Here is a 26,052-nt window from a genome sequence, read left to right as displayed (position 1 = left end):
TGTTTTCCCTTTCTCCCTCCCCAAAATAATCTGACACTACCATGTGTTGGTTTAGTGGTTGATATATTCTTGGTGTGTGGAGCTCGATTAATCTCTCTCTCTCTCTCTCTCTCTCTCTCTCTCTCTCTCTCTCTCTCTCTCTCTCTCTCTCTCTCTCTCTCTCTCTGTGTGTGTGTAAGTGTGTGTGTGTGCCTTTGTGTCTTGCTTTTCTCCCCTACTGTCTCTAGTAGGCTGGCAGACCTTGAATACAACCTTGCTTTGCTTTTCCAAAAAGAAAAAACTAGATATAAAACATTGTGTGTGTGTATATATATATATATATATATATATATATATATATATATATGTGTGTGTGTGTGTGTGTGTATATATATATATATATATATATATATATATATATATCTGCCTTCCCTCAGCAGGCTTATCTATCTATATATATATATATATATATATATATATATATATATGTGTGTGTGTGTGTGTGTGTGTGATAGATAGATAGATAGATAGATAGATAGATAGACAGATAGACAGATAGACAGATAGATAGATAGATTTTTAATTCTTTATTTTTATGGCCTCTATCACCTTTATGTGTAGTTTTTACTTGCATCTGAAGGAACACTTTCCCTGATTCATTCACTGTGAAGGAGACTGGTGACTCAAGCTATAGCACTTCTGTCTCCATTCACAGGCAGATACACACCAGGCGACAGAGCACAGATGGAGATGAGGAGTCATGAAAGACTCTTTTTAAATTTGATTAATGAGGAGACTGCAGGCTGTGAGAATGACAACCGCACCTAAGCACCGACCCTGTTCATGTTTAGAAAGTAGAGTAACATTTTTCTAGTAAAGCATATATAATAAAAACTCTTTATTAAATTTTAATTTCAGGAAACTGATGTAGGCTAATGGGGTGGAGCCTAACGAGGCTAAACACTATCAGTAAAAAGAAAAGTATCTGTACAAAAGCTGTCATTAGGTTGGTACCATTGTACCCATAAAGGTACATATAGGCCTGATATTTCCTAACGTATAGTATAATGTTATGATATTGGCTACATATAAATTTTTGAACATATTTTACTTGTTAATTTTATAAATGTACATAATTTTATAAATCTACACGTACATGTACATTTTTATAACCATTTTTATACATGTACATGTACATTTTTATAAATTTGCCTTCTGTTTTAAAAGGTATTTAACTGAAAATGTTTAGTATTATTACCTAAGTATAGTATTATTAGCTAAACCGTACATAACCTAATAGTACCTTTTAAAAAAGTAAGCGTAAGGCCCCAGAGACAGTTTTGTACCTTTCTTCCCTGAGAGATATCAAAAGAGAAGAATTTTTCAGTTAGACTAAATTACTTTAAAAAAAAAAAAAAAAAAAAAAAAAAAAAAAACAGCCACCAGTCTAATCACAGAAAGGAGGGAAATGTATGCTTAATACTTTTTCGCACTCAGCATAAATGCTGTTTGATACATAAATATCCCTTTTTTATTCTTTAGAAGGAGATCCTTTCCAAGGGGATCGAAATTACTTCTTAGGACCTTGGCATAACATGTTTAAAAACTTTTTCTTGGCGACTAAATATAACGCTCATATCGATGGCATCGACACTTGATTTGTTCCTCTGTGTTCGATGAGTAATGCCTGGTTCACTCCACGTGCACTTGTTTGGGGAAAGATGGCGGCTCCCACTAGCGAGATTGAAGTCATCGCTGTGAAAAAAACAAATGGTGAGTATCGATAGTTTAATTTCTTAAAAATGGATCGTGTTTGCGATGTCTGCTAGCTGTAATATACAAGTAACATTGCGATAAATCTGCAGTAGCTAATTCTGTCGGATGCTGTGTGAAATATGTGGTGCATTATAAGATATATTGCTGACACTTTGTTAGTACTCCAGAAGTGTTCAGAGTTCTTATGTGTTTTAAACTGTAGTATGCATTACTGCAGTTACATATTAACACCGGGGTTAGTTGTCACACAGGAATGTTGTGAAATACATTAAATATCTGGCCTGTAAATTAAAAAGAACAGATGCTTATTTGTCAGTACCTTCATATTTTGAGACACCACAAACTAGCCATATATATATATATATATATATATATATATATATATATATATATATATATATATATATATGTGTATGTATGTATGTATGTGTGTGTGTGTGTGTGTGTGTGTGTGTGTTCTGTGTAACAAGTGGCCTACATTATACAGAAAGTTGTATATTTATATGGTCTATGAATATTAGTTACCAAGTTGTTTTAGATGATTAATAAATGATCACACTTGGAACATTATGCACAATTGTAGAACTGTAATTGAGTTGTTCTACACCAGGGGTGTCAAACTCAGTTCCTGGAGGGCCAGAGCCCTGCAGAGTCTGGTTCCAACACACGCACAATGCAGTTTTCAATTAAGCCTGAAGGACTTGATTAGTTGGATCAGGAGTGTTTAATTAGGGTTGCATCTAAACTCCGCAGGCCTCCAGCTCTCCAGGAATTGAATTTGACACCCCGTTCTACGCAGATGTATGTACACTGGTTGGCAGTAATTAGAAAATAGTTTCAACTTTTGATATCAGTTCTGTTTTAGTCTGTAGAAGAGAAAATGCAACTTATTTTAAGAATGATTGTGATGTTTGTTGATTTTGTTTTGTCATCTTGTTGATATACGTTAATAAAAGGTTACACACCTCATTTGAGGTTATTCTTAAGGCAATCAACCTATATTTGAATGGCTATTACTGTCATAATACTAATGAATGTTTTGTAAATACATGAATGAATAGATAATAACACATTACATTTATTCACATAATGGTTTGCTTAAATGTACCCATCGACTTGGAAGATGAGCTTTACATTTTTTTGTGTACACATACATACACATACACACAAACATATATAAATATATGTATATATATGTGTGTGTGTGTGTATAATATTTTTTATATATATATAATATTTTTATTTTTAATAAGTAGATTTATTTGAAATAAGTTTACTGTGAAAAACATTTTCTATTAATTCCTCTTAATTATTGACTTTTTAGCTATTTGGACTGGTGTTTTTGATTTTTGTGTATTGTGGAGCTTGGAAGTATGTATATTATATCCAACTGAAAGCCCTAGTCTACATGCATAATATTTTCACTTCTTGTTATTTCTTGCTAATCAGATATAAATATACTAATGTGATTCAGTTCTGCCTGTAAAATGATTATTTTTATATATTTTTTTAGTGTGGGTACTACTGTATGTACTTAAATATGTTTATGTTTAATGGCTGCATTTAGTTAATCAAAAATATTATTGCAATTTAAAACACTATTTGTATTTAAATATGCTTTAGAATGTAGTAATGGGATATAACTGATATGGAATTTCATAAACATTTCAAATCTTTAATTATTCCAAACTTTTAACTGATATTGTAGGAATATAACCATTCACTCTACTATAGTTCGATTTTACATTACAGATGGTCTGTCTGTCATAGACTTCAAAAATAAATGGACATCGCTGACAGACTCATTCTGCTGATGACTGACCTCTCAGTTCAAGCAGCTGTGCTGACGGCGCACTGATTGATTGTGTGATGATTAATTTTGTGCATGGGCTTTTCTTGTCTTACATAGACTGCGGCTCAATCAATTTCTCATAAAGAAAAGTACATTTTTAGTGGAACTTGCCGCACTGTATGGTTTTTTTTTTTTTCACACTTGTGTTGAGTAATGCTTACAGCAAACTTCACTGAAGTCTTTTTAATTTAGTGAGAGGACCGAGGAGAGTGGCCAATCAGATTCCTGATGAGATTCTCAAAAATCCAGAGCTCAACGAAGCCATTAAGGCTTTGCCAGCTAACTACAATTTTGAGGTCCACAAAACAATATGGAGGGTACGACAAGCCAAAGCCAAGAGAGGTGAGTACATTTAAAAAAAAATATATATATAAAAAATGCTAAAACCAAATTGCTTTGTTATGCATTTAATGTTATTTTGAGCTATTTACACTAGATATAATTTTTCACTGTGTGCGAATAAACGTTTGATTTGCTGCCTACTTTCAACAAAAGGGACAAAGCTGCCATATACTATAGGTAGCTGCAAAATGGTTATATGTTGTATTTTTTGTTATTAGACTTACAGTTTCAGTTCCAGAACATTAGTCATTCTGATTGTCTGCCTATAGAGAATTAAATTGCCTTTAAGTTCATCTCTGTTTGCAGGATAATGCAGTAGCATTACATAATGTCTGTCTTGAGCTCATTGTTTTTAAGAGAGCGCACAGGCTGCGTTATATAGATTAATGTTCTTCACTATTGTGTTATTTTAGCTGTATGGACACAGTCAAGCAAATTGAAAAGGAAAACTGCCTCGGAGGATTCCACAGGCATAAATTAAGATGTGGTCTTTTTGCTGTTCCCTGGAACAAAGTGCAAACTTTAAAATGACTGCAGAGGGCTGCTTTAAATCAGCTGGGAAAATTGGTGCAATTCATGACATTTAGAGGCATAATTACCTAATTTTATCGGGACTTTGGTTCAGCGAAATGCGGAAGATATGGTTATTAGCTTATTAACCATCAACTGATCCTGCTGATTAACAAGGACGTGTGTGCCACGGTACAAAATGACTATTATTCTTCGGAGCACTTCAGCTTGAAATATTAGCTTAGCATTTGATCTTTATTCATTTTTTGGTAACACTTAAATGTGTTAACCTAAATGCGCATTACAGAATTTAGCTTGGGTATTTCTACATATGGATTTTTTTAAACGTTTTAGATTTTTAACATTTAAATAATGTATGTTGAATATACATGAATTAGCAATTAACAATATTATATAAAAAAAGAAAACCTGTGTCAATAAATTATGTTTAAAAATTGTCGTTTGTAATTAGCTCATGGCGTCTAATGCGTAACACGAGGCTGAGGAAGTAAAACGTATTGTAAAGTGTTGCTTAATTTCTAACGATTATTGAAATCTCAATTTATTCTTTGGAGAAATATGTGATAAATGAAAGTTTCTTGTTGTTTTGTTGTGATGTTTTAATCTGTGTCCACAACAGCCAGTGTTTCGCATCAGAATATGTTATGCCCTCTGTAGTGACTTCCGTAAGTGGTATTTGCAGAAATCCTTTCATATTGGTGTGAAATTATTCTCCTAAGGAAACAACACGTCTGGATCATTTGAAGCCACTCTAATGAGATGTCATAAAGCTTCGTAGTAAGATTTTAGCAATTATAAGTGGTCAAGACTTTCCCGGGGTCGCCCCCATGCTATCTCGCTATAGTATTTTACTGTAGAATATCCACTTTAATGGAAGAAATTACATCTTATTCCAGTGCTTTACCTCCTCAAGCTAACCTCAGAGAATTTCATCACAGCATAAAAAAGATGGTGAAATCATAGCAAGCAGCTCGCTAATCCTATTATTCGTGCCGTATCATTTATCGCTATGCAAATTTAATCCTCATTTAGTTTGATGCGTCCAATCAAGAGCTGTTTATCTTGCTGTTGATGATGAATTGACTCCGCTTGAAGGCCTTGTCGTGAATGCTATGGCTTAGACTTGTGGGTTTTGATCCAGCAACCCTTTGGCTGTTTGCTTGTTTAGCCTGCGTTCTTAATCTGTCAGAAGCATTGGGATGGCTGTGAACTGCAAGCCAGAGATGTTATACCAATGACACTGTCCCTAACATGTCAGAACAGCTGAGTCAAAATAGTCCAGTAGTGCAGTCGTATGAACACCCAAAGTCTGGTTTTAAGAAACGCCATTGTTACGTGACCTTTTTGGGCTATGAATTGCGATTTGTCTCTTTAAATTTCACCTGACCTATCCTCTTACTTTGGTTATGCGTCACTGTCTGATGGCAATTCGTCCCAAGGGCCTGTCCTCCATCATTCTAGTGCAGATGTCAAAGAGCCTCCAGGATGGGTCATTACACAGTAAGATGAAGGAGAACAAGGAGAGAGGTTGCTTTCAATGTATTTAGATACATGTTCACCATAAGGAAGCTGGGGTCTGTAGAGTTCAGACCTACAGCGATGTCCAATTTTTAATCACAAAAAGTCCTAATAATGCAGCGTAGCCGCAAAAATGCCCCGTTTCAAACCTCTATTGATGTGAATGACAACAGACAAGTGTTTGATGTGCTCAATGTGTTAGCAGGTGGCTTGTGCTGAGTACTTTCATGGGGATTGGACAGAATGCTACAGTCTGCTGGGCTCTTTGTTGTAGAGGGTTTTCATTTTAAAAGCCCCCTCTATTTCTGGACTGAGTGAGCAAAGATCATTTTGGCCAGATTCACTCTCGTTTTTTATTTCTATCATTTTCCACACTTTCATGTTTTTCATCATTATTTTTCTTAAATATTGAAAAGCGCATATATATATATATATATATATATATATATATATATATATATATTACACATTGTGCATATTTAGAGTGTTCTTTTACTGCATGATTCAGTCTAATGAAATGCTTTTAAATTAAAGACAAATTCCACTAGGCTATAAGAAATCCATTATTTCTTATAGCCTATTTAATCAATTTCATACAAAGAGGGCCAGTTTTCTTTTAAAATGACCATGATTACACATGTGATGGAATTTTTTATTGAACTGATGTAATAATAACATTATGAGATAAATGACAGTTTCTGAATGAATCAACTGTTTAAATGATTCAGTTCAGTCACAATGACTCACTTCTTTACATTGACTTACGTCCATCTACTGGTGGTTTTAATTTCACATTCAGAGTATCTTATATTAATATATCAAATATCAGTATAAAAAAAACAATGGACACTTTTAGAAAAAAAGGCTTTATAAAGATAAAAATGGCCATAAAAATGTCAGTTAAAGCTTTTTCGAAAAAAAAATTAATGTCTATCAGTGTCAATGGACCAGTACACAGAATATGAAGAATATCTCAAACTTCAGAAGTCCACGGCATTCCTCCATCTCCGGCAACAGGCCGCAACACTACAGTGAGAATGATAGATCCACTTTTTTTATGTGCTTACACATTTGGGCAGTGTTATAAAAATAAACCCATTCTGTGATGTAGAAAAGTGTTTGGTGACTTAGGGAGAGTGTTTAAACAAGCCGTTTTAGGCTGTAATAACTTTTATAAAGAATATCTCTCTGGATATGAAACTGTAATCTGTGCAACGTTATCCATGCACTAACAGCTTGTAACACTCCAAAGAGAAAGGAAAATTTGAAACCCTATCATATGACCCCTTTAAGATACCAGCACGATAACACTTAGCAAAATATTGTTGTTGTCTCTAAAATCACAGAAAATATTGAGATTATTTTTCTGTCAATATCGCACACCCCTAATAAATAAATAAATACACACACATACACGCATGCTTATCTAAATAAATATTTATTAAAATATATTTCTTCTAAAAATATTTCATTTAGCACACATTTCTCTTCATTACGTGTTCCTAATGTAAACATTTGATTTAGTGTGATGCATTGGCCACATTATGAAGTAATGATTTGCACTACACAATCATTTTCTGGGAAGACAATCCAGAAATTGATTTGAAAAACCTTTATTGTTTAGAGCTGCATGGCCTTGTCTATTTAATTTTTATGTAGTCCATTTGATGTATTTATTGTAGGCTGAATTGCATCTGTATTTATTACCTGTGTCTGGTCACTGTGTATTCTGTGTCATATTAGATCAGTATCAAATATTCTTGCACTGTGGCATCAGCACAGACTTCATCTACTTTCATTTCCTGTTATGACAAGGAGAACTTAATGATAAGGATGCTTGCGTAACAGATGTAGTGTGTTATGCTGTAATGTTCTCTTGACTTTAGTGTACAGAATGAGACCAATGAGTCACGCCTGATATATAGACGAGCTTTCCACACACCTTTTCCACACGTGTATGCGTGTGTGTGTGTGTGTACACACAACACAAACACGCAAACACACAGTGCATAACAGTGTTTTGTTGAACATTATGTAGTCATTGCTCTAGAGACTTTTCAGAGATACATTTCCAGTCTATGGTGAGAGGTGCTTGCTTCCTGGTTGTGTGTAAATTTTTAAGAATGAATCGATATGATTCATTCATGATGCATTGGTGGACATAAACGACATCCTGAGAGTCTACAAATATCATAATTAGTCTGTTAAAGGATACTGATATAAATAAAAAATTACGTTGCACAGCTCATTATTTTGCTTAAAGACCTTGTACATTGTATATGTACTTTTTTTAGTGTAGCAGGAAAAAACGCAACTTCATATCAGAGGATAAATGTTAGAAGCCAAGGTGCATTTTAATCTGCCATTAAATAAACTTTAGTTGAACTATATGGCAGTGACATGGCTTTTAGAAGGTCAAGAGGTTTCTTTCCACTAAAAAAAGAAAGAAAGCAGCAGCAGTGAGATGTGCCACCCCAAGGAGCAGCTCAGCAATAGATAACTGCTAGATAACATTGAATTTTCTTTGGGGTTTTGGACCAAACAGAAAAAAAATGAATTTACAAAAGTGTATTTGAAAAACATTTATTTCATGCTAAGTATACCGGAAAACATTTATGAATTTCTGTAGTTAATGTAATATATATATACATATATACACACACTGTAATTAAAAAAAAAAAAAAAAAAAAAAAAAAATTGCAATTATGAACTATAGCATTGTGGGGCCTCGATGAACAGACACGAACCATAAAAGGGGGAATCGCTCTAGAACCAGGTCGTAAAATCGCGCATCCTCCGCACCCCGGACCATAAAGGCAATCAAGATGGTCAGCCGAGCGATGCAGAGCGCCGCAACGTCTACCAAACATTCTCAAGGGACTGTCGCTGCAGTGAGCTCGACCAATCCGAGAGTACCCACGTCAAGATTGGGATGATTGAAACTGCAACATCTGGTCGACAGCACGATAACTCGTTCTGCGCACTGATCTGGGACCAGTTCTACCAAGCCACCAAGTCAAAAGGTGATAAGACTCCCGCGGTGAATCAACGTGGTCAGGACAGCCTCACACTTTCAACCCCCCCAGGGAGGGTTGCTCTGTCCCAACATACATTCCTTAAAAGCGCGCCTTTTTCCTTTTCGCTACAATAAAGGAACTGCCAGGACACACATAAAACCACTAAACGAACAATCTAAATGCCTTCCTTTCAAACGAATAAAGGTTCATCTGTAAATAACTGCTTAATAAATGTTTTGGGATGTATGTAGGAACCGCTATATACTCTTTAAATAATCCTCTAACAGAGAGCGTTCCATAAGCGCTAGATAATGCATGTTTGATATCAAATTGAAGCTTACGATGTTTCCAATATCGTGATGAATGAATATATGTGTTTGTGCAATGCACAACAGTGTATTCCACTTATAAGCTTTTGATAGGGAACAGAAGTGCAGAATGTCAATTCTAACTGGGATAAAGTATGCATCGAAACCGAGTCGAAAGCAGGCGTGGACACGCCCCTTCGACCTCGGGATTGGACAACTGCCCAGGGCACGGCCCAAAATTTGCACCTCAAAACGCAGGAACAGAGCTCTCTGAGTTGAGTTGAGAACGAGAAGAATCGGAGTCGGAGTCGAGTCGAGAAGAACTCTTCGGAACCACCGGGAGGAATTCGGTCGCTGCAGGAATCGCCAAGAAACAGAGAAACTTCGGAACTTGGAGAAGTCAGAAGACTCCGAACCAGAACGACCCGATACCCTCGACTCCGGTCCGCTCCGTCACATCACTCCACGGACACTCACTGCCCTTTCCATAACCAACCCGATTCATCCAAAGCGAACCACCAAGCTAGAGAGACTTCATTCAAACGCGGCCGGAAAGCCCGACCACGTCATCCCACGGACGAGCCTGCCCAATCAGCACGCCGGGATTTCCCCAGACACGCCGAGTGGTAAAACTACCTTTCCGTCTCTACTGAATTGGCGCAGACACATATAAGCGAGCCTAAACCTAACTTTGCTTTGTTGGTGCTCTTAGTGCGATCTCAGAACTAGCTAACAGACTTTGGACAGACAATTATCCATTTCCCTTCCAACCCGTGAATGTGTGTATGAATGCATGTGTGTGTGTGTGTGTGTGTTTATGTTTAGTCTTCTCAGTGTAGTCTTGTCAAATAGTAGGTACTGTTTAATAAATTGTTTCATTATTACGAATTCTTGTTTGTGTGTTATGTAACTGGAAAGTCAAACTCATGCCCAGATCCGTTGTTACCTGCTCGAGGTAAAGCGAAGAATCCAATTGATTTATTTTGCTGATCACAGAGTAAATTCATATTGGTAACATACATTTAAATTGCCCTAAAACGCTGGACGCATTAGGTGATTTAAAGGTATATTTGAATTACATACTGACTTGAATCTTTTAAGATTCAATTCCCCAAACTTGAATTGAGAGCTGATTCAAATGACAATTCATAATTATCATAATTAAAATTAGGTGTGAAAACCCTACATATAATGGTGGAGAATGCGGGCAAGATTTGATTTTCAGTTCATAATTCATAAATTTGTGATTCGTGATTTCGTGGTTTTTCTATTTTTTCCGGAAGAATAGATTAAGACACAGAGACAAATTGCTGTTATTTCGCACCTCTATTTTGACATGCGAACACGTGAAAGTGCGTGTGATTTGTGAAGATTTTGAAAACTGCAGTAATCATAATATTTGTCCATAGAGACAGAGATCCGCGTTAGAGCGCGTTGAGGGAAAAAGCAAGCGTGTTCCTTGTTTATTTTCCATAAGGCCTTTGTTAATCTGTGACAGTGCGAGTTCCACTGTCATATGAATCTATTTCCTCCTGGCAAGAGCTTAGAAGTAGCTAACTAAGTAATCCTTGGCCATTTAGTCACTGGAAGAAGTGAAACCGAGCGTAACGCAGAGAGCGTCAGAACGCGAAGTATATGGGAGAAGAAAATTCTTGATCAAGTGAATAAACTGTGCAGACCCGCCGCGTCCGATGACGCCATTGTTTAATTGCAGTATATGCATGTAAAAGTGCCTCACTTTTAGCAAGTGAAGTTGTCAGTGCTAGACGGTTGATCGAGTTTACTCGTTGCGAAATGCGCCGCCATTTCGGTGGGGCGAACTCGTATAATAGCGAATTGCACGTATCCATAGTAACGACGCGGAAGTCCTAGGACGCCGCTTCGAAGTTAACCTCAAAGTGCGCAAGCGCAGTCCTCCGCGCCATATTTGAAGTTTGTGAACAGAGGCTAGGATACCTGAATCTAATGTGTTGGCATTGAAACCTATGCAAACTGTTAGCATCAGGATAGCGCTTAGACCTCTGTCGTCCATTGAGTTGAATGCCGTGTGTGTTTATGGCGTGTTGAGTTCCATCGAACGCCGGAACCACAATAGTGGGCTTCCTCCTCCTTTCCCCTTCACGTTTATTCCCTTTTTCCTCACCTTTCCCTTACCGAGAAGAATGTTGACAAATGTTTGAACTGCCATAACCGTTGGTATTAACAAGAAACGTTTTTTCTTACCCTTAGCATTTCAATGATACATTGCCATCAACAAGTATAACTGCTTTTATTAATTTAATGAGATCAGGAAATATTACCAATTTTCTAGCATTGCTAATGTGAAACCTTAATGTCATTTACTAAATGCATTAGGTTCATATTCATAAATTGCAACAATATTTGCTGATCCATTTGATTATAATTGCTTCAATACTTTGATGATAATTGCATTGAATTTCAATTATTAACTGCCGTTATTGATTGAAAATTTTAATTTCAGCTGGTGATTTGGTTAATTATAATTGCCTTTATAGTCGTGATAACACATCACTTAAATATAATCCCTGGTTTGGAATTTTAATTTCAGATTTAGCAAATTAGGTGGCTCCTCCATAATTGCTATTTTGTGGATTTATTTAATTATAATTGCTTTATAATTTAATACCAATATCATAAATTTTCAATTATAATCGACTTGAACTTCCGTTTACTATTCCAGGCATAGTACCCGGATTCTATTGCAGAAGATACTTAGTGATTAATTCAGACTTGACTCCTCAGGAAGTTTGATCATTAATTATCGCTACCAAATAGAAATTTCAAGTCATTTGCAGTTACGCTTGGTGTGTACAGTTGAGTGCCTCCCTCTCAATCCTCTTTACAGGGTCTCTCCTTGCTTAGGGCTTAGCAGCTAGCACTTCCCTAGTGCTAGGTTGGTGCAGTGACGGTTGTCTCGGAGGTGTCACAGCGAGTGAGGACCCCGTTTGAACGTGACCTTGTGCCAGCTGGGGCAAGCCAGGCCTCTCTGTCCTAGCATTGTGAGTGAACCCGCAGCAGGCATCAGCAATTGTGTAACGGAGGAGGAGTCAACACAAGCTGACCTGGGCGGAGGCTCGGGTAAACCACCCCGTCAGCTGCTGAATCGGGGAAACCGATCAGTACCCAGGGCTCTGCCCGCAGCCTTGTCAGTCCAAGCCAGCCGTTGACGCACCTCCACCGTGGGCCCGCACCTTTGTGTCAAAAGCCGACGCTGTTTGAGAGGCTCACTGCAATACGGTCGGACAGAAGTCTGATTGACCTTACAGGAGCACAGGGGCGCCCAGACGGAGAGCCACACCGCTGTACTCCGACAGGTTAATCGCCCTCATCACCAAAGCCTAGGTCTAAACCCCTTTGCTAAAACCCATTTGGCTACACCCATAAGTAAGTAGGGCCTATTCAACCCTCAAGTAACTTAACTTATCACACCAACATAGTAAAACCAACCATTAGGTATCAGGCTTAACGGTATCACACTTTGTCAACTTTGTTTACAGTGTAAGCAACTTTCTCTCTCTTCTCTCCCTTCTTGTTCCTTTCCTCTGATCTAACTGCTGCTGCTGCTTCTGAGATCGCACCTGTGGGAACCAGGAAAGCAAAGAATTTAATTTGAGACATTTCTGATCAGTATCGGGTGAAACTTGACGACATTGTTTCAAATTGTTCATGCTCACGAACCTTCCCTTCTCAGCGTGTATCCTACCCAGCCGAAACCAAAGTTGATCGACGAGGAATCGTAAACACGACCCCAGGAACAATCTACTTGGTGCACGGAGTCAATCCCCCTCTCTCTCTCTCTCTCTCTCTCCTCTCTTACGTCTCTTACAGGTAGCTCCTCCCTTTCTCCAAAACAAAAAAAAAAACGAGAAGAGAAGAAGGAAGGACCACCTGTTACAGGAGAACAAAACGCCCAGCTATCCCTTCTTCTGTTCTGTGTTGTCTTCTGTTCTCTGTCGTCCTGTGTGTGTTTACTAATTGTCTCCCCAGAAACGCCAGTTAGAAGCACACCCACCAGAGGATCACAGTTACAGAGAACCACGCCCACCTGACACCTCACATTTAGCATCAACTGACACCACACATCTACACCTCTGTCTTTCCTTGCTGTTGTCTGTTCTGCCTTGTTTGGTTGTTATTTTCTTCCAGGTCTGTGTCAGTCACTTTTCCAAATCCCCTCGCTTGCACCAAAACATGTCTCACACAGCAGACAACGTTGGTCACTGGGAAGACCTGGAAACATGGCTAAGTGTTGCAACCAGCAGCCTCCTACCCAAGGCCATGGGAAACACTAAAGCGTCAGACCCAGGAACAGCTGGATAACAACCTAACGAGCCTAATGGAACAGGACCCAAGCCAAGGCTACAACCACAAAGAGCTAGCAAAGATCACCTGCTCCTAAGTCACACCCTCATCGCTACCCTCAAACTGAGTGACAGGCACGCCGCCGATCTCCAACAGGAGCTGACATGCGCACAGCGACGCATCAAACAGCTGGAACTGGAGGCTCAGGAACTACAGGAAAAGCTGGATGAGGAGAGAAAGGACCCAGAGGAGATTACCACGCTCAAAGCCTTGCTAGCAGCTTCCACACAAGAGGTGAAACAAACCAAAAGAGACTTTGACAATGCTGTTAACAACCTCCAGTACGCAGAACAGCTACTGGAGAAGGCAAAGACTGACATTAGAGACAAGGCCGGCAGAATCAAAGCCCTCAAGCTCACTTGAACGAGTCAAGGAATCAGATCAGCCGCCTAGAACAACAGCTGGACTACGTCAAAGAGGAATCCGACGGTGTCAAGGAGGAACTCAGACACGCCTACGACCTGCGCGCTGAGCCACCGAGGACACGAGAGGCACCAACGTCACCCCTGCCAAGTAGGACCGGGTCTCCCGTGCTTGTACAGGCAAGTGAACAAAGGGGGAAAGAGGCGATGCTGAAACACTCACCAGCTCCTCTGAAGAGACATACCTCGCGAGAAGGCCAAGAGAAACGGACCCAGCCAGCCAAAGAGCATCACACGGCCTGGACCTAAAAGATCTCGACAAGATCGCCAGGAACATCGTCAAGTTCACCCCAGGTGTGCCAAGTAGTCCAGACGTTCAAACCTATCTACAGGACGTCGAATTCCATCTGGAAGTAAGACCTCACGTCACTGATAAAGATAGACTCTATTTACTGCGAGCAACATCCAGCCCTGATGTACGCAGCTTCCTGGACCGGCAACCAGCCCAGACAAAGGCTGATTACCACCTGCTCCGAGAGGCTCTCATCAATGAATTTGATGACCCAGAGTCAGAACAAGGACTAGTAGCCGCCCTGGAGATCAGACAAGGCCGTCATGAGTCTCCGCAAGCCTACTACAGCCGACTCAGGAGAGCATACTTCGGAACTCGCAACGAGCCCGAAATGGAACAGGACATGAACTTTAAGACTCTCTTCCTCAGGAACCTACATCCTGGGGTAAGCCACCATCTAGGCGTGCTTGCATGTTCGCGCACAATGACCATTCAGCAGCTGCGCGACTTGGCACACAAAGCCTACAGCAAACAAAAGATGGCTGCAGAGAAAGGCACTAAAGCTCCGACAGTCCTCGACTTCAACACACAAAGTCACGGACTGCCTCTAGAGGGTGCCCAACATCAAGACAGCTTCAAGCCGTCAAGAAAAGAGTGGAACGTGTCCAACCGAGAGCAAGACTTCCACGCAGGTACCAGACCCAATCAGAGAAACGGCCGCTGGGATGGACCACGTGAACGACAGCGCTCGCCTGGACGCCACTGGGAAAAGTCATGGGACAGTTCAAGACCGCAGGAAGGTCAGTGGGAGAGATCGTGGAATCAGTCAACCTCCTTTAGAAACCAAAGGGGGAAGAGCTCCTGGGATGGCAACGGAACCTCCATGGGTAGAGCACAAACACACCCTGGAGCAACCAGCCCAAGGACTCGACGAAAGAACTTTCAAACTGAATCCACACAAGAGCAAAAGACATCACCGTTTTTTTACTCACAAGAACTGATGAAGAGCATGATGAGAGAGTTTTTCCAGCAAATGAAGGAAGATTGGAAGTGGGAAAAGAAAGAGAAGCCGGATTCAGCCTGACTGGCAGCCGGACGAGACAGCAGCGACCACCCGACCCAACCAGACACAGAGAATAGCACTTCCTCCCCGCACACTCAAAGAACCATAATGACCATAACTTCAGATGGACGAGAAATCCTACCTGAAACCCCAGCAATCGAGTTAGCCCCTAACTCACCATATGATGCTTCAAACCACGGCATCATCCAACAAACACCTGCCGCTGAAACCACTCTGGTTCCTGAAAGTGCTGTCCTGGTCGCCTGCTGCCACTCGTCCGAAGAACTGCAGATTAGCCCTGATATCCTCCCCATCTCATCCCAAACTCCAGTCCTCAACTCCTGGGTGATCTCATTGAGAGAGGTATAGCAAGAAAGTTTTACCTCTCCGTCATCATCGAACGCCACATCAGGGTCGAAGCCCTTCTGGACACAGGAGCTGACATCACACTAATGTCAGCAGAACTCCTCGGAAAAATCCAGGAAGGAGCAAAGACATTAAATGGCCCCCTCAAACTTCAAAGATGTGAGCTGAACCTTCAAGTATACTCCCACCACGGGCCTACAACTGACACAGGTGGCCCCGATTCACCTAACTGTGGGTCCGATGAACCTCATCCACCCAGTCTACATCTCACCCCTAAAGACTTACCCACTGCTAATCGGAAAGGACCTGCTTAATCGCTTTAAGCCACTAATAGACTTTAAGCACTTGAAGTTGTGGACACAAGTCCGTGAACCTCTGCCCTTCCAGTCAGTAAACGTTCAGGAGTTGCAGTGCCAAGCCACAGACACCACTGCCCGCTTACAGACCGCCGAGGGCAATGTCAAGGTCACAAGCAATTTCAAGTTCAAGCAGCAAGAACCACGACAAAGACTTCAACGACCAAACAGATGCCCTCGCTAAAGCAGGTGCATTACATGGAGAGTCCTGGACGCTCCATTCCCACCCACCCAACCCAGCTGTGGCAGCCATCACCCGCCGCCTACACGCCACTGGCGCTCGCGATCCCCACCTCCTCCCGTATCTCCATCTCGCCACAGTTTGCTGCTGACGATCTCAGTACCCTTCAAGCGTCGGATCCAGCACTGCAAACCATCAGTGCACACATTTCTGACCCAGCTACCGCACCCGTTTCTGACTTCGACCTAGCCACCTCCTCTGACCTCCGCCACCTGCACTCCATCAAGCACATGCTGCATCTCAAAGACGGCGTTCTCACGTATGTCCCTGAGCCACTCGCTACGCCACGGCTCGTAGTGCCTCAGAGCCAAAGGGGGATAATGTTGACATACGCCCACGATGCACCATGCGCTGGACACCATGGCGCCAAGGCCACCTATGAGACACTCAAACGAGTGGTATACTGGCCTGGCATGCAGCACGACGTGGCGGAATACGTGAAAGGATGCCTGGTCTGATGACGGGGAGACGCATGACACTACCCTTACACCTGCTGGACCAACCCGGTGACATGAACCTTGTCACTGCCTACACCACGCACCAGTACCTAGAAGAGTTGCATCAGCACCTGAGAACGACTTTCGCCTTTGCACAGCAACAACTCCAAAGCAGCGCGGAAGGTCGTAAGGCTTACTATGACAGGAAGGCCTCATATCAGGAACTTGAGGTCGGAGACAAAGTGTGGTACTACAGTTTCGCCCAGCCACGGCCAAACACCCCTCATCGATTGTCAAAGAAGTTCCTACCTCACTGGACGGGACCCCACGAAATCGTAGACAAACTGTCACCTGTTGCCTACCGAATCAAGATTCGACAGGGGCGCAGCGAGCCAGCCCTGCGATGGGTACACCGGAACCAGATAAAGAGGCACCAGGGCTCCAAGAGACAAGGAAAGGGGGAGACCAAACCCACTGACACAGACCGACTATCGCACCTCACTGATGTAATTCCTCACCCACTAGGGAAACACATAGCCAGGTTTTCAAGCACAACACCTACACGCTCCTTCACCGCACTGCTAGAACCAACACTCTAGTAACAAGGAGTTTCTCCACACATGTGACCATTGTTTGTTGTCCTAACCTCACTCAATGTCCTTGTGTCCCTTATGTGTTGTCTTTTCCCTTCTCTTTCCCTCTCTGTTTCCCTTTTTCCCCTCTAGGCCCTTTTACAGGAACACCCTTAACCATTCTCTCACGTCAGGTCCTGACAATAAGATTGACTCCCCGCACCAAGTCCATAGATTGAGCGCAAATGTCGTATCAAGTTTCTCACCCGATCTGCCCAAATTCCAAATTTCTGCACCACAGTTCAGTTAGCGATGGAAATGTTGTTTGTGGATGTCTGTTCTCTCTGTCCATTGTTCCAGTGCCCGATGACGTTCGCAACGGGAACCTCATCGCGCAAAAGGGGGATATGTGGGGCCTCGATGAACAGACACGAACCATAAAAGGGGGAATCGCTCTAGAACCAGGTCGTAAAATCGCGCATCCTCCGCACCCCGGACCATAAAGGCAATCAAGATGGTCAGCCGAGCGATGCAGAGCGCCGCAACGTCTACCAAACATTCTCAAGGGACTGTCGCTGCAGTGAGCTCGACCAATCCGAGAGTACCCACGTCAAGATTGGGATGATTGAAACTGCAACATCTGGTCGACAGCACGATAACTCGTTCTGCGCACTGATCTGGGACCAGTTCTACCAAGCCACCAAGTCAAAAGGTGATAAGACTCCCGCGGTGAATCAACGTGGTCAGGACAGCCTCACACTTTCAACCCCCCCAGGGAGGGTTGCTCTGTCCCAACATACATTCCTTAAAAGCGCGCTTTTTCCTTTTCGCTACAATAAAGGAACTGCCAGGACACACATAAAACCACTAAACGAACAATCTAAATGCCTTCCTTTCAAACGAATAAAGGTTCATCTGTAAATAACTGCTTAATAAATGTTTTGGGATGTATGTAGGAACCGCTATATACTCTTTAAATAATCCTCTAACAGAGAGCGTTCCATAAGCGCTAGATAATGCATGTTTGATATCAAATTGAAGCTTACGATGTTTCCAATATCGTGATGAATGAATATATGTGTTTGTGCAATGCACAACAGTGTATTCCACTTATAAGCTTTTGATAGGGAACAGAAGTGCAGAATGTCAATTCTAACTGGGATAAAGTATGCACGAAACCGAGTCGAAAGCAGGCGTGGACACGCCTTCTTCGACCTCGGATTGGACAACTGCCCAGGGCACGGCCCAAAATTTGCACCTCAAAACGCAGGAACAGAGCTCTCTGAGTTGAGTTGAGAACGAGAAGAATCGGAGTCGGAGTCGAGTCGAGAAGAACTCTTCGGAACCACCGGGAGGGAATTCGGTCGCTGCAGGAATCGCCAAGGAAACAGAGAAACTTCGAACTTGGAGAAGTCAGAAGACTCGAACCAGAACGACCCGATACCCTCGACTCGTCCGCTCCGTCACATCACTCCACGGACACTCACTGCCCTTTCCATAACCAACCCGATTCATCCAAAGCGAACCACCAAGCTAGAGAGACTTCATTCAAACGGCCCGGAAAGCCCGACCACGCCATCCCACGGACGAGCCTGCCCAATCAGCACGCCGGATTTCCCCAGACACGCCGAGTGGTAAAACTACCTTTCCGTCTCTACTGAATTGGCGCAGACACATATAAGCGAGCCTAAACCTAACTTTGCTTTGTTGGTGCTCTTAGTGCGATCTCAGAACTAGCTAACAGACTTTGGACAGACAATTATCCATTTCCCTTCCAACCCGTGAATGTGTGTATGAATGCATGTGTGTGTGTGTGTGTGTTTTATGTTTAGTCTTCTCAGTGTAGTCTTGTCAAATAGTAGGTACTGTTTAATAAATTGTTTCATTATTACGAATTCTTGTTTGTGTGTTATGTAACTGGAAAGTCAAACTCATGCCCAGATCCGTTGTTACCTGCTCGAGGTAAAGCGAAGAATCCAATTGATTTATTTTGCTGATCACAGAGTAAATTCATATTGGTAACATACATTTAAATTGCCCTAAAACGCTGGACGCATTAGGTGATTTAAAGGTATATTTGAATTACATACTGACTTGAATCTTTTAAGATTCAATTCCCCAAACTTGAATTGAGAGCTGATTCAAATGACAATTCATAATTATCATAATTAAAATTAGGTGTGAAAACCCTACAGCATAGTGCTGTACAACCCAGAGCTACGACCCCTTCTGCCCAGGTCTAGCGTCTCCTGGTCCATTCCAGTCTCTCCTGTCACCTTATTGTTCCTCTCTGGCTCAGTAGGCTTCATCAGAGCTGCACAAATATCTGTTTCTGTGTTCATTTCACATAATGAGGATGCATCGGTTGCCTGACTGATTATTTGTGAGTTTTTCTGGCCTAAGGACGCAGATGATGAATGCAGACAATAGTAGAGATGACTTACCTCCCAGATTAATTCATTCTTGTGTTTGAATAATTAGTCCACGGTGTCTCGATATAAATGCGATCATAATGCAAACTCTTTGTGCAGGGATGTCTGTTTATATTTACACACAAACTGATTGAAGTACAGAAAGAAGTGAAGATGTGATGTTTGTTCATTGTTAAACTTCCCCCTAGAACCGTCCACAAAAACTTTTTTGTAGATGCACTGTATTTCGAACATAAGCCATGACTTTTTACAGGTAAAATATTTGTTTCTCTACCAATACTGACTGTTTTAAAATAAATTTCCTAGAACCCTCCCACTTTCTGTCATTGGTTGGTTGAATAAGTAGCCCCACCCCCATTCTCACGATGTGTTTTAGAACGACTCAAATGCTTTGTTGCCTAATCATCATTTATAATAATTTACCCAATCATAACGTACCTTTTCCCATCTGTTTAGCTTTTATTGTAGCAGCCGTGCTCTTTCAGTCATTCAGATAGTTTGATGAAGGCTAACATTTTGTTTGTCAGCCTTTGTGGCGTGGTAACAGGTGTAACTGAACACACTAAGCACATTTATCTGTGTGTGTGTGTGTGTGTTTGCCCACTCCAAGTCAGTCGGGGGTTCTGGCATTTTGGCATTTCCTTCAGCTTCAATGACATTTCTGGATGTGCGGCGTACAAATGTGTGCTCACTTAGCTCTGGGCAGGCACTGGGCCTCCTAAGCGAGAAACAGCTCGTCAGTGGCTGGTCGAGGATGGATGGATGGAGAGATTTGTCAGGCAAGGCTGTACTGAGCTGAATAACCTTTTACTGTTAATAAACTCGCCCTTTCCCAGGTAATGACCTGTCTGTGTCTGTCCGGACTGAAGGGGGCCAGTCTTTTAACCTTTCATCAGAGTGTTACTCAGCCCAGCTGTATTCCCCCTTCTACCTTTCATCCATCACTCTTCCTGGCCGCTCTTTAACTTGTCCGCTCTCAGAACAAATAGCTTACGTTCTATTTTTTTTTTTCCCCCTCCATCTCATTTATTGCTCATTTCTTCGCAGCTGAGCCATATTTATGTAAGTTCACCATTTCTTAAAAGAGGGTGTGAATTCTAAGTAGGGCACATCCCGAGCTCACAGTGAAGTAGCCTTTATGCTTTAAAAGCAGGTTCAAAGAGGAGAAAAGTAATTTTGTTGTTGTTTAGACACGTTTAGGCTTGCCCTGTAAATTTTCTATTACTGGCATCTCGACCAGTATACAATTGTAACCCTGGACCGTAAAACTGGGATTTGTAAATCACCCGAAAGCTGAATAAATAAGCTTTCCATTGATGTGTGGTTTGTTAGGATACGACAATGTAGTATACAAATATGAATATCTGGATCTGTGGATGCTTTTAAGTTGTCCAAATTAAGTTGTTAGCAAAGCATATTACTAATCAGAAATTACATTTTGATATATTTATGTCAGAAAAATGACAGAATACCTTCAAAGAACATTAACTTTGCTTAATATCCTAATGGTTTTGGCATTTAAAAAAAAATAAATTAATATTTTGACCCAAACAACATATTGTTGGCTATTGCTACAAATATACAGTGGTGGGAAAAAAATGTTGGCGCCCTTCCTGATTTTTATTTTTTTTGCATGTTTGTCATACTTTAATGTTTCAGATCATCAAACATATTTAAATATTAATCAAAGATAACACAAGTAAACACAACATGCAGTTTTTAAATGAGGGTTTTTATTACGAAGGGAAAACAAAATCCCTTTTTCACACAGGGCCATGTGGGTTTGGATTTTGTTTTCCATTTTTGTTATCTTTGATTAATATTTCATTAATTAATTTGTTTAATCTGAAACAAAGTGTGACAAACATGCAAAAAAATACAAAATCAGGAACAATTTTTCACACTACTGTACCTGTGCTATTTAAGAATGATTTTGTGGTCCTGGGTAACAATAAAAAAATAAATAAATAAATAAAATGATAATGACATAAAATATAAATTTGTGTTTTATGTGTCAGAATTGTAATATTATGTTACGTTATTTTGTTTTAGTTTTTTTCCTGATTGTTCAGTGCATTTTAATATATATTTATTACAAAAACTTTCAAATAATACATAGTGACTTAAAATGTTTTTAACGTGTTCAGGCTTGCCCTTTACATTTTGTTGTATTGGCCTCTCAATCAAAACACAAAAAATGGTAATAGCATAAATGATTATAATTTTCTTATTATATAATTTGTATACAAGGCTGTGCTATATGATTCATGTAATATTATGTCATTTTCTTGTTTGTAATTTTTCAGTGCATTTTAAAATGTACAAAAACTTTATATTAAAAATATACTCATGTAAAAAAAAAAAAAAAAAAACTTTACACAAAACAAAAAAAGTATCATGTTTTTAAATTGCAATAATGGCCAAAAGCTGTATTTTCATTTAACTCCATGTCCGCTATAAATATGTAAACGTCTGGAAAATGATGACATGCAGTGCAAAACAGTGCTCGTTATGGCACAAAGATGACTTCAGTTAACCGATTCTCACAAGACTGCACAGTAATTTTCACAAATCAAGCAGCGCTGCCTGTTATATGTAGTTAACCACAATTAAAACATTACTTTGTTTATATATTTAAGTAAACAGAACTTGCAACAGTGTTCAGTACTTCACAGAAAATGAAATGTTTTCAAAACGTAAGAACATCACTATCCAGATGTCAGAAACTGGCCAGAAATTCTCTCACCATGGAGGGAATGCCATGTTTTGATGGAATGATTATGGTTGTAATTGATTTTTCTGCTGTGATCCAGCATATTTTAATAATTCATACGGCAGACTGTAGGCCACATGTATTTCACTAATGAGGAGAGGCCGGAAATGTGGCATTTGTAATGAAAAAATGCAGAAAATATTCAAATATTGGCTTGATTTCAAATATTGTATAATTAGTGGAACGGTGAAAAGTTGATAGCATCAGTTGATAAATAAAAAAAAATTGACTGTAGATGAGATGAGATGTTGCTGCATCCTTTTTCAAACTATTTTATTGACTGAAGAAAAGGCTTCTGGATAGGTCACACTTGTATGAAATCATTATGATCTGATGTAGAATGGTGATAATTGGAAATTTCACTGTTCCTTTTTTATTGTTCACTTGTTAGGCTGTATAGTACATGTAACTGATCCAATTTTAGGTCATGAGTCTGTTTCCAAGACAACAGTGCAGCATATCTAAGCATGATGCCGGCGTACAATGAGGACCGAAAAAGAAAAAAAAAAAATCACAGTCTTTAAACATGGCTAATGTTATTAAGTTCATCAACCACATCATTTAAAGAGTTTGGATTATTTAAAATCAAGCACATCACAAAAAGCATGATCTCATATCAGCTAACGGGTTAATATTGCATCTGTGGAAAATAATAGCTTCTTAGTAGCTTACAGATGAAGTGAAGTTATCTGAAATGATATACAAACTGTCTGTCAATATGTTATTATTTAAATTAGAATAGGCTGATCTAAGTAATGTCCAGTTAATTCAGTAAAGATATTGATGCAAGAAAATATAAAAATCTGTAGAAACGATCATATGGAGTCAGCCTGTGTTTTTGTAAAGTAACATTAATATTTCCATTACTGTTAATACATTGAGGTTAACTTCTTTGCATGTTTTTGTAATATGTAGTCTCTTATTATCATTTAATTGAATTTAACAGTGGAGATATGGTTTGTATGGCTGTGTCGAAAGGTCAGTGGCCTCAATAAGGCATAATGCATTGATACTGATACTTGGATTAAGACATTGTGACGGATCCAACATCCGTGGTATACCACGCTTTCATATCATGTCCATGTTCTATTATCATCTCTCTGTTGTTCCATGCACATTAATTTCACACTGATTTAATGCACTCCTCCTTCACTGCATTTAACTGCACATGCATTTCCACCCTCAAAAACGACTTTTTGTTTTGCGCTGTGTTTGAGCTCTCGAGAAATAGAAAGTGCATCTTTGTCACTGTTTTAGATATGCTGTAAATTTAGCGTGACTAGGAAGTTATTGCAGCTGTTAAAATGGTTAGCATGTCTGAAACTGTGCCAACTTTGCGTTTATGCTTCATGCCAATTTCGCCAGCTGCTTAAGTTAATTTATATGCAATAAGTCTGGTGTGCATATAAATGTGTGCATATTATTCCAGAACGTATTTCAGTACATGCACAGAATTATTTATATTATATTATATTATATTATATTATATTTGTTTAGTTTTCTGGTCAGTGGCATTTAAAAAAATATTACTTTTATTTAGCAATAACATTTTATTAATCACCTTTAGTAATTAAGTTATTTCTGAAAGATCATGTGGCAAAGAGAAATGGCATACTAATAGAATCTTCTGTTCTATTTTAATAGTCTATATTATATTATATTATATTGTATTATCATTGTATAATTATATTTGGCTGGTATTGTAATACAAATAAATGAATAAATAATTCAATAAAGGACACTTATTGTTATTATATGTCATGACAATTTGTCATGCATGTTATTTTTGTTACATATTTTTGTTACAGCTTAAAATCAGTTAAGACTTACTTTTCTTCCTTTCTTTAACATATGAGTTGTGACTGTAAGGCCGACGGTGGATGCAAAAGTAATTAATTAAAATGCTGATTAAAAGAAGAGCAATAGTCAGTGTGGAGAATGACAAAGTAACAATGCAGATGTTCCAGAATTTCCTTATGCTTCACTGCTGCAATATTGCAGGATGTTGTTTTTCCACAGAAACGATGGACATTTTTGGATTTGTGTTCAACCTCAACGGTGTGCCAGATAGAAATAGCCAGTGCTCTTTGCCTTTGAACCAATTAATTTTTCCGTTTTTTTTTTGGCTGCATTTCGTTATTGTAGCTGGTGTCTCATAATGAGGCATGACTTTTGTGAATATGCGAGACAGAGGCCAATAGCACGTCTCACACCAAATGTGTGAGAGTTGGCAACCCCTTCTAAACTTTTGTGCTGTGGGTTTCATAAATAATTAGTTCTGATCTGTTTCAGTAATGTCTCTCAGTACACATCAAACCGTTATTTATGCTTAACAGAAGGTACAGTTGTGGGTTTTTATCCTGACAGTTATTTTAATTGGTTAAAGCCTCATACTCATTTGATGAGCGCACAAACTTGCCTATTGTTTAAAGGAAAACATCTGCCAGACTCAAAAGTTCACAGACACACAAACATCCTTTCCTTATTAAACTGAACAGAAAGAAAAATCTGAAAGACAGCCGTTTGTAATAGGGATGCATGCATTGATAGAATAAATCAAATCAGTTGCTTCTGAGAACCCTAGCGTCATTTAGTTACGTTTAGTTAACACACAATTACAAATTTTATTGTTTAGTTGTTTATTTATTTTTAGTAAATTAAATGCTTTCTATTTCATGTATTTATTATGAATTAATTTAAAATAAAAAAATTTAACTGATAATTAATTATTTATTTTAACAATTTGTATTCATTTATTTTATCCACACAGACTTTTTGGTTGGTTGTTAAATTCTGAGTACAATGTTTTTATTATTATTATTATTATTATTATTATAGACCTACAATGGATAAATGTTTGTGGCATAAAGATTTTAAAAACATTATTATTTAGCACCTTGAGATTTGGTTTTCTTTGGGTTTGTTTGTTTGGTTTTATAGGTATTTGCCATATCTTTCATATTGGCACATCCCTAGTTTATATTTTGCACATCAGACTGCCTGCATGGCCAGACTAATATATAGGAGGCCAGAGCAACTGTCATTTATATTGTATTATACTGCACTGACTGGACTCTCTGTTTTTGACCTGCAGTGGCCTTGCAGTTGCCCGAGGGTCTGCAGATGTTTGCCTGTGTGATCGCTGACATCATTGAAAGGTAGGTACCGCATAAACTCACGCAGCGTTCCTCAGGACCTTGCTTAAACAGGAAGAGCGTTTGAGCCTGCAGAAGACCCCTGTGCTCATTAAAAAACTCTATGCTTATCATCATTCCCCGCCGTGGCCGTATCTGGGGCTCAGCAGAAAATTAGACACAATTGCAGACACAAGCTAGCTATCATGGTCTCGCTAGTTAACGACATGAAGTGGACAAAACCATTATTCTTTTCAATTACGTCTTGTTACAATTTTGCGCAGAGCAAGCAGCATGCCAAAGTGCAGATTTTGTTCC

General features: G+C 39.7%; 1 protein-coding gene and 1 pseudogene across 1 annotated transcript; both read left to right on the top strand.

Annotated features, from left to right (window-relative positions):
• Positions 1-1,652: 1,652 nt before the first annotated feature.
• On the top strand, positions 1,653-25,841 carry LOC122359058 (2-(3-amino-3-carboxypropyl)histidine synthase subunit 1-like). The gene is made up of 3 exons (XM_043259178.1): positions 1,653-1,752; positions 3,800-3,949; positions 25,695-25,841. Exons 1-3 carry the CDS (start codon positions 1,656-1,658, stop codon positions 25,760-25,762), a joined length of 315 nt encoding a protein of 104 aa, XP_043115113.1. The 5' UTR covers positions 1,653-1,655; the 3' UTR covers positions 25,763-25,841.
• LOC122359059 lies at positions 13,536-15,676 on the top strand (annotated as a pseudogene).
• Positions 25,842-26,052: the final 211 nt, after the last annotated feature.

Source organism: Puntigrus tetrazona, chromosome 15, assembly GCF_018831695.1.
Source record: "Puntigrus tetrazona isolate hp1 chromosome 15, ASM1883169v1, whole genome shotgun sequence".
NCBI classification, from domain to species: Eukaryota; Metazoa; Chordata; class Actinopteri; order Cypriniformes; family Cyprinidae; genus Puntigrus; species Puntigrus tetrazona.
The sequence above is the reverse complement of the archived record's forward strand: the minus strand, read 5'-3'. Positions and strand labels throughout refer to the sequence as shown.

What these genes read in the sequence shown, in the direction of transcription:
- LOC122359058 (XM_043259178.1), top strand. Translation starts at nt 1,656, where the DNA reads ATGAGTAATGCCTGGTTCACTCCACGTGCACTTGTTTGGGGAAAGATG. An exon ending in CGCTGTGAAAAAAACAAATG is followed by an intron (nt 1,753 to 3,799) that starts GTGAGTATCGAT and finishes TTTTTAATTTAG; the next exon opens with TGAGAGGACCGAGGAGAGTG. An exon ending in ACAAGCCAAAGCCAAGAGAG is followed by an intron (nt 3,950 to 25,694) that starts GTGAGTACATTT and finishes TTTGACCTGCAG; the next exon opens with TGGCCTTGCAGTTGCCCGAG.